The 9678-nt window shown below is 42.1% G+C and overlaps 1 protein-coding gene across 1 annotated transcript; it reads right to left on the reverse strand.

Annotated features, from left to right (window-relative positions):
• Window positions 1–417: 417 nt before the first annotated feature.
• DRG1 (developmentally regulated GTP binding protein 1) lies at window positions 418–5749 on the reverse strand. Its single transcript, XM_080628868.1, has 9 exons — window positions 5638–5749; window positions 5327–5450; window positions 4457–4632; window positions 4002–4071; window positions 3260–3429; window positions 2411–2541; window positions 2064–2231; window positions 991–1113; window positions 418–543 (listed from the first exon to the last, which is right to left on the reverse strand). Exons 1-9 carry the CDS (start codon window positions 5677–5679, stop codon window positions 444–446), a joined length of 1104 nt encoding a protein of 367 aa, XP_080484994.1. The 5' UTR covers window positions 5680–5749; the 3' UTR covers window positions 418–443.
• Between the last annotated feature and the right edge of the window lie 3929 nt (window positions 5750–9678).

Raw genomic sequence — 9678 nt, forward strand, 5'->3', positions numbered from 1 at the left:
TTTTATAATAGGTGTAGTAACATGAGAGACAGCTTTATGTCCTTTAGTAAGTACTGTTTCATAAGATAAAGTTCTCCAACCTCTGCTCTTCATGTTTTGTTCTAATTTAGACCAAAATAATTCCTGGCATGTGAAGGTCTCTGCAATCTGGACAGATGTGTACATGCAGCAGAAAATCATCCCAGGCATCAGCGGTTCCCTGTATGATTTTTGCCCTTGTAAAAGTCATTTAACGCAAGTTTCTCATCTGCGAGTTCTGTCAGAACACAGGACACTGCAGCATGACTTGGCCAGAAATACCAGTTTACCATGCAATAAAGAAAAAAGCAGTACTAAAAAACCAATACCCATTTGTTAAAGGTTTTCACAGAATTGGCCTGTTCTTTGCCACTTAAAACTAAAGACAAATTTCAGGCCCAGCAGCAAACTGTGTGAGAATGACTTTATTTCTTCACGATCTGAATAACATCTTCATCTTCCAGAGTATGGTCTTTACCAACCTTCTGAGGATTGTGTTTAACAGATGAACCCCAGACCAGTGCACTGAAACGAGAAGAAAAATCACGTTTAAAAGGCTTAGAAGTGTAACATGCCAACACTGGAACAGCAGCTATTTATGTCACAAAGCTAATACAGAAAGCAATGCTTAAGAGCTATTTTTATTCTCCTGCAAGTACCTGGATGAGTGGGCTGTGTGAACCAGAGTACCAGCGATCAAAACAAACCATGAAGTCATCCAAAAGTACTTGTGCATACAGGACAATGGCCTGGAATGCTGCCTTCAAATATTTCTTCCCCACAGAGGAAATTTATCCAGGAAAGAGCATAGGAACATCAAATACAGTAACTTGCCACAGGCAGATCAGTTCCATCAGCATTTAAACAGAATCTAATAACCCTTCTTCCCTTTTAGTTTACAAGACAATGAAAGAACAGACCAGGAGGTAGATTATTTTCTATTCTCAATTATTCTTCTACAATACTACTTACTATTTAAAGTCTTTGATGAGATTTTTGTGGATCTTCATGCAAAAATCCTCCACTGTGGTCTTGCAGTAAGGTAGTACCACAGGAGAGGTGTAGTCGGGGAGCTGCCCTTTAGGTTTGGTGTAGCTGTAATGCAGATGGAACAGTCAGTCAATACCAAAACCTCCTCTTCTCTTTCAACCCATCATGAAACCTCATAGATCACTTGCACTGTCATCCTTGTGCCAAGTTCCACTGTTTCAATGGTTACAATAGATACTCTGTAAAGTGTTCGGTGTTCCTAACCTGAAATTGCATCTGGGTAGCCAATGTCTACAGCAGGTTCTCCCTATTAACTGCAAAGGTTTATCACTAGTGAGCTTAAAAGATGGTGAAACTGGGAAGAGTTGATGGAAAAAATACCTACACTATTATAACTCCAACTCATGATTTATGTTTTTTTGGGAAAAGCTCAACATATATTGGGAAAAAAACTGAAAAAGCTGCAGCCCCAATACCTAAACATTCTAAATCCCTTTTTACAATAGATTTTATATTGTCACAAGAAGATAGATCCATGTAGCTGGACTATTCATAGCTTCATTCATAAATTTATCCAAATAAATGCATGAGAGGTATGAGGTAAACCTGGAATAATTTACAGTAAAAATACCTGAAATGCTAGATGAAGAACTGAAGTCAGTTCTGTTAAGAGAGCTGAATGCATGACAGCCTGAAGAGACCACCCCTGCAACTCACAACTTTGCTCTAAGTTTGACTAGAATTCCATGTTTTCAGGAATTTTTTAGGATGTACTTTGGCCTTGGTTTCACAAGGTGCCCATTTAATTCCCCTACAAGTTCAAAACACAGCACTTGTGACTTTAAGGGACTGTCCATCACATTACAGACAAGAAGAGCATGACTCCCGATTTACAGAGTGAACATACTTCAGTGACAGAAGAAATCATCATTTGAAAGCTGGAGCTCTAAGCTAGTAGAAACCCTTATAAAACAATCGTAATTCATCCATTCTTTAGACATCCTTCAGTCTCAGCCTTACACTGAAATCCACAGAAGACAGCAACTGGGACTCACATTCGTACTAGCTTTAAGTAGTCCCAAATTTTCTCCAGCAGATCATCGAAGTTCCAGCGATGATGAGCAGATATTGGTACACAGTGGGGTACTTTGTAAATAATATCTAGTTCCTCAATGGAAATTTGGTCAATTTTATTTAGGACATAAATGCATGGGATGTAAACCCTGCAAAGAGAAAGAAACCACTGTTACTGCAGCCTAGCAGCATCAGCTACCTTCATCAGAAAGATCTCCCTATGCTGATACCACATTGCTAACTTAGCTTTTATGGGAAGCAGACGTGAGAAACAACTCTTTGCAATAGAAACTGCAGGTTAGAAACAAAGCCAGGGGCCCAACAGTACCTGTTTCCTTCAACAACATCAATGAGGTCGTCAGCAGTGGCGTCGCTGCGCAGTGTGACATCAGCATTGTGAATTTTGTACTCTGCTAAAATGCTCTTCACTGTTTCAGTATCCAGCTCACTCTGAGGACACTGAATGTAGACACAGTGTTAAGGAACTGAGTTTACAGTCAATTCAACATTAGAATGAATAATGCTATCACCTAGCAATCACTGCAGGTAGATTACTAGAAATAAGAGCACTGTAAATTCCTGAACTTGACCACGATTTGATCATAGTTAGCCTCAGGAGAGGGGAAAAAAGGTTTAAATCCTAACAGCTTTATTTACATTAGCACCCACTGACACCTGCAATCAGACATTTCAGAAGCAGTGTTTCCTGTCAGCCTGGGACCAGTTGCAATACAAACCCATGCATCTACCAGTTCAGTGCCCAGACAGCTACATGTTAAGTGCTTAGATCCCAGGTAAGAGTTCTGATTTTTGGTACCTATCTCTGGATTTCTATGCTTTTAAAGATTTGGTAGTAAATATGAAACGAGGAGCAGTCCAGGATGAAAGGCCAGAACTCCAAGCAATCCTCTGCAGAACAATGCTGTAGCCACCAAGTGAAAGGCAAGTTTTGTAAACTCTCGTTTGGATCTCAGAACCTGTAATTGTTGGAAAGCAACCAAGCCTCTGATTTGGGGCAGAGGAGGTGGTCAGGCTCCTGGGATAGGTATGGATAGCCTCCAGGAAAAGTTAACTGACTGCAGCAGGAATGATCCCAGGGACACTGTTAACTGCAAATGCCTCTTTCTTCAAGCAGTTTTATTATTATTACTTAGGTTAAAGAAAATTTTCAACTTACTGTGGCTGTGAGGTTAATGCCTCCTTTATCCTTTTTTTTAAAGCCAATATTAGGAGGCTTACTATTCAGACGAATTCCAAATCCCTCCAGTTCATTCTCAATTATTTTCTTGTGACCAAGGGGTTTTAGCACATCCAGAACAATCAGAATGAGGTTACAGGTTCGAGCAACTGAGAATCAGAAAAAGAAAGTAATCTCTCAATAAAAGTAACACATGCAATCTGAGACAACACAACAAAATATGGCTTAGTGACATACATTAGATGACAACATTAAAGCCCTGAAGGCTGGTTCATAGCATGTTTTTAAACTGCACTGTGAGACTGACGTTTGTAGTGCTGACCAAGCATCACTGATAGACTGATCCTTACACGTTATAAGAATCACAGAGGCTGGAAAAATCGTTCATCCTGTCTACGTTCAGACCCCAGAGTGATGACAGTAAGCTAGGTAAAGAAATTAAGACACCAGCCTTGTTTAGTATGGGATCACATCTGCCTTCAAAACTGGTAATATACTTTCACTGCAGTGTCAATGCAGAGCAAGAACTCAGCAAATGCATAAAGCCAGAACTGAACAGCACAAAATGAAAATGACACTACTGCTTCACAGTAGACTGCTCAATTCCAGCATACAATTCAAGCTTTTGAAAGACATCAGAAATGGTGATTCAACCTTTCATTCTCACAAAGTGTTCTAGCTGAATCAGAGACAGAATGCTGCCTGCAGCTCTCATACTCACCTGCAATGACTTGCCGCCCTCTGCCTTTACCATCCTTGGCACCTTCAATAATTCCTGGGAGATCAAGTAGCTATTTGTTCAGAAGGAGGAAAGTAACTTGTGAGAAAAATACTTTTCTTCATGGAGAAAATAAAGCCTACTTTTACCTTCCTTCTAAACCTGCTACTGCAAATCTGAATAGAATATGGCAAAACTGTTTCCTATATATTGTATTACTCCACGTACCCTGTTGGTACAATGGAACAGATCATCTCATAGAGAATATGAGAACTCCCCAGAGCAAAGTGAGAAGCAAGGTAAAACTAGTTTTCCTCATGAAAACATTTCCAATGTATTCTCAAGCTCTTCTAAATGTCACTTGTAACCTGCTAATGTCAGGCTAGACCATTCAGCCACAACACCACTGCATCTAATATACACACCATCTTATCCCCACAGACACAAAAGGATCTCACCTGTATCTTTGCTCCTTTGTATCTAATGACTCCAGGCACAGTAGTTAGCGTAGTGAATTCATATGCTGCCACTTCAGAGTATACACCAGCCAGATTACTTAGAAGAGTAGATTTCCCCACTGATGGAAAACCCACAAACCCAATTCGGGCATCACCTGTCTTTGCAACATCAAAACCTGCAAATAAGCAACAAAACTGTTCATTTCTAAAGATCCACATTTTCTAACTTCTCAGGTTATAGACAGCAGTCCTGCTATTACTTTTCAATTACTTTTGCCTGAAAGCCAGTAAGCTTCCCTCCAAGGAGGATGACAAAGTGAAACAGATAGTTCACAATCTATATTGCCTTGCACAACTTTGTCTGTATAACACTCCATGGCATGTACCTGTCCAGAACGTATAGGCTGCAAGGCTTCCCAGTGGGCTACACCCGACTTCAGTGTAGGCAGCACTTTAAGCACTGCAGCTTAGACAATTCACACCTTTATATATAAAACCAGGCAGCTACTGCAAGATGCATGTTATGTAAAACCCCCTCAGACTTCTGCAAATTCAAGGTTTTATCAGATAAAATGCAGAAGCCCTTTTATTCACACTTCAACAAGGGCTCCATCCCAAAACCCTGGAAAAGGCTACAAAGCACGACTAAGCTCCTGTACCAGGAAGGACCAGAGGGAGAGAAAGCTGCTCCAGTTTATTCTGCAGACAATCTGATACGACTTGATATGACTTGATAGACTGATATGACTGCGGACAAGAGCCACCCCCGTTACACACACACATCACACACCCACCACTCCGGCAGTAAGGAGCTGCCACTTCAGCGGAGGCCGCCGAGACGGCCGGAGGCCTCCCCGCAGAACAACGCACCTTCCCCGGGGCCGCTGCCGCCGCCTCCCTTAGGGGTGATGAGCTCCCGACGCAGCTTGGCCAAGCGGGCCTTCAGCAGCCCCAGGTGGTGAGCCGTGGCCTTGTTCTTCTGCGTCCGGGCCATCTGCAAGAGCACGGAACCGAGGACTCGACACCGGGAGAGGCTCTACCAGGCCGCACCCCCCATTCCCCGGTGCCGGCAGGGTTCTGTCATCCCCTCACGGAGCGGCCACCGAGTCCCCCACACCCGGAGCGACACCGGTCCTTCGTGCCTGGCCCACCCCCGACCGGGAATAACGCCGGCGCGTTACCTCAGCCTCGATCTCCGCGATCTTTGCCAGCGTGCCGCTCATCTTGGCGACTTGTCCCGGGCTCGGCGGCGGCTACCACGGCTGCGGCCCTCCTCAGGCGCGGCACGGCCCGCCCCGGCAGTGCGCAAGCGCACAGCGACCTCTCGCGGGAGTAAGGCCACCGCTCGCGAGAAGTGGCGGGAGCGCGCCTCAACGGCTAGGCGGGAAAGAGCTCGCGCACTGACTTGCCCGGGGGTGCTGTAGCGCCCCCTACGCGCCTGTCGCCTCAGTAGCCCTCGCGCTGCCTATGGCAGTGGGCGCTGGTGTCCGTGTGGGGTGGGCTGCGGCGTTGAGAGGAGAGGGAAAGGTGTGAGAGGGAAGAGGAGTGTGTGTGTGAGGGAAGAAAATGTGTGAGAGAAAGGGGCTGGGGCAGCTGCAGGGGTGTAGGGATCGGCATGAGCCGGGTGTTCGACAGAACTGACGGAAGGCTGAAGGGCGGGGGGAGAAGCACGGCCGTTGTGAGGCTGAGGTACTCCTCTGTGAGGGAGGTAACAGGGCTGCTGCAGCCGCCGTTAGGCTGCGGCTCCGGGTGTCCGTTTGTGAAAGAAGATGCGCGCTCGGTGTGGCGGTGGCGGGGTAGGGGCTGTGTGGTGAGGGCGGGCACTCGCAGGTGAGGCGGTGGGTGCCTCTCCCTGTGGTAGCACTGGACCTTGCGCCTCGACGAACGCGGAGATCCGCCTCTGCCCTCGTCCTCCCTGCAGTACTGCTCATCACCAGGTGTGTAGATGTGCATATGTATTCCACAGCCCTGCCGAGCCGGGCAGAGCTGCTCGTAGGACAGCTTCCTTTAGCTCATGCTTTGTAAACCCAGGACTTCCACAGTGAAGCTTTCGCACGGCTCCTTTCAGCTGAGTCCAGGCCATACCGCTTTGCTCCAGGGACATCTGCCACTGCCCGCTGAATGCAGGCTACTTAAATAGATAAAAAATTCTTTCTTTAATGCCCCTTCAAACTTTAAAAAAGCCCAGTATCTCCAGCTTTTGACAGTATCCCAAGAAGCTGAACAGTTGGATTTGGAATAAAAACTAATTTTATGACGTAAGGAAATATCTTTTTATGAGTATTCAGGATTTTAGAGTCTCCCAAGTTTCTTTCCCTGTCATATTTTGTCTGAATTGGAATAATTTATGGAAACATTTTTCGCCATATTCAGTGACCTTTCCAGGAAGGTCCTTCTGTCTCAGTTTTTTACAAAGTCCATTTCTTTATGGCATAGCTCAAAGTAAAACATCTTTTTTTCTTTTTTATTTATTTTTTTAACGACAAAAATAAGCTCCTGGGCCCATACCATAGCAGGTTTATAATGGTAACAGTTGCAGAATCACCTGCCATGTCTTCAGGCAGGATTCTGAGCATCATGCGATTGACAAAATTTAACTAACATTGTAACACTTTTGGTAACTTAATTGTTACAGATCATTAACTTAAAGTTAATTTCTTTAGCTTACAGTAGAAAGGACCAAAATATCCCTTTCTGGTCTCATCTTAATCAAAAAGCACTCTTTAATGTCATAAACTCTTCATAACTGTCATTAATGTAAGCTTCTACAGAGCTTATTAAAATAGAATCTCAAATAAAATAGGATTACTATCTCTGGTAATGCTAGCTCAGCTAAGGTAGTGTAAATGTACCTACCCCTGTATATTTCTTCATGGTTTTATAATTATTCTTTGTGAACAATATCCATTTGGAACATAGGACATAGCAGATTTGGTATACATTTTTTCCTGCTTATTTCAGATGGAATTGGACTTGTTTATGCCTCAGCTGAATTCAGCCATACAATTAGTCCACATTTGTGGTTCCTTTTAGTAACAAGATAAATGCTGAGAGAAGAATGCAAATTCTGAATGCTCAATCAGGGTTTCAGACCACCTATATTTTTGCAGTAGATGATGGCCAGCTTCAGAACTTGTTGCTAGCAACAGTAAATTTGTTCTTATAAACTCACTGCCTCCAAATCCCATTTCTTAAGTCTAACTGAAAAATGTTTTCCCAAGTGTGGGCTGAATGAATAAAGGTGTCAATAAAACATATGGTTTGAAAATTTAGCTACGGGGTGGGTTTTTGTCTCCTGGTTTAGGTATTTACAGTGTTTTTAATGCACAACTGCTCAGTATATGCTCTTAAATCCTTTTTATCCAGAAAGTTACTCAAGCAAAGATTCAATAAGGAATTCAGGCAGCTAAAAACTTGTTTCAGTGTTGAGTATTGTCCTTAATTACCTGAAGAGAGTAAGAGTTTAATTAATAAAGATAATTATTTTCCTAGCCAAATTAACACTTTCTGATTGGCTAGAACTATATGAAGTAGTTCATATTAGTTTATAACAGCATCCTCTTTTAAGCTTCAGAAAGGTTTATTCAACAGAGATTCATTTCAGATTGTGAATAGGGTGTAATTATTTTTATTTACTGTGACGACTCTTTTGAGTTTTTTAACATAAAGGTGTTTGAAGTGGTGTGGTGCTTGGAGAAGAGGGTGGTTGTGACCATGGGAAGTTAGGTGTGACAGCTGAGGAAGTGACTGAAAGGTGGGTAATTGGGAATGGATAAATGATGTCCTCTGAGGACAGCAATCAAAACTAGAAAATTGAGTGGAAATTATGAAACTTTATGAAAATTAAAAAAAAAAAAAGTCAAAGAAGGGAAAAAAGTCAAGGAAAATATTCATAGAAAATATGATGTAATGTCAGAGGAGGAAAAATCCCCAGCTGGAATCTGAGAGAAAATGAAATGAGATGCGAGAGCCTGAGATATACTCGAAAGGTTGATTGAACTTTATGGTGGGCACTGATGGAAGATGGAATATCACAGTACCACAGTATGCTAGAAATTGGAAGGGACCTCAAAAGATCATCTAGTATGTGAATAGGCTTTTTTAAATTATTATTAAAATATATATGTATGGGGTTTCAAGTGTGAGAATTCCATTTAGGAAATCTAGATGAAGTGCAAAGGTTGTAACTTGCACAACATTGCAAAGTCAGTCTCTCAGGTGGCAACTACTATGTCAGACAACACAGAAGAAAGATTCAGACATGGAATAAAAAACCACAAATGATCAAGGAGTCATACGAATTACTGATAAACTGAAAGTATATAACATAAGCACTTTTCCAGTAATACTTTCAGTAAGATAAAGAAAGCAATATACAATAGGGTATTCAGAAAATTAAGGACTGCATCTGAAAGAAAGGTTGTCTGCTCAAACAATTAAGAAACATGACACAGCGATAGGGAACAAAGCAATGGCCTTTGTTTCATCAAGCTGCAGTGACAGGAATGTGACTGAAATGGCACGTACCTTATTAGCAGGAGCTGAATGATGGAGGGTTGTAGCAAAAATGGATTTCAGAAATTCATATTCCACACACTCCAGTCCTGCTGACTCATTGATTTTAAGCAACTCATTTCCTTTACTTGTGCCTCAGTTTTATTTTTGCACAACAGGAATGTGCAGTTGCCACAGAATGATTGAAACTTTCATGTTTCCATAGCACTGCCCTGTGAGTATGGTAACTGGATCACTTCAATAGGACAGCTGAGTAGTTCATGCCTTTACTGTGTTTTCTGTCAGCCTACCAATTTTAAATAAGATGCTTCATTATGGGGAAGATTCTGAAATTTTTTCTGAAACAGCTATTGTTTTAGCTTAAGAGTTTTACTTACATGAGATGCAAATTAAATTGAGAAGAGGCTTGCAAGTTTTTTGGATAATAATGTAAAATTTACCATTGTAAAATATATGGTAAAACCTCAGAGTATTACATTACTTGTGATAACTTGTGTAGTGTATGCTTCATTAAAATCACATAAAGACCCTTCTTAAAAATAAGCAGTGCATGCTCACCTAGTTAGATTTTTTTATTATTATTTTTTTTTCTGTTCCTCTTTTTTATTATAATATATAACTCCAGTACTTGTGGATACCAAGTCTACTCACAGTGCACTGAGAAGGTCGTTTTAGCTTAAGAGCCATGCTGGTGGTACAGTACTTTG

The sequence above is a fragment of the Psittacula echo genome (genome assembly GCF_963264785.1).
Source record: "Psittacula echo genome assembly, chromosome: 13".
Lineage (NCBI taxonomy): Eukaryota > Metazoa > Chordata > Aves > Psittaciformes > Psittacidae > Psittacula > Psittacula echo.

What these genes read in the sequence shown, in the direction of transcription:
- DRG1 (XM_080628868.1), bottom strand. Translation starts at nt 5,679, where the DNA reads ATGAGCGGCACGCTGGCAAAGATCGCGGAGATCGAGGCTGAG. An exon ending in AGGGCGGCAAGTCATTGCAG is followed by an intron (nt 3,430 to 4,001) that starts GTGAGTATGAGA and finishes TCTGATTCTCAG; the next exon opens with TTGCTCGAACCTGTAACCTC. An exon ending in CTCATCAAAGACTTTAAATA is followed by an intron (nt 544 to 990) that starts GTAAGTAGTATT and finishes TTCTCGTTTCAG; the next exon opens with TGCACTGGTCTGGGGTTCAT.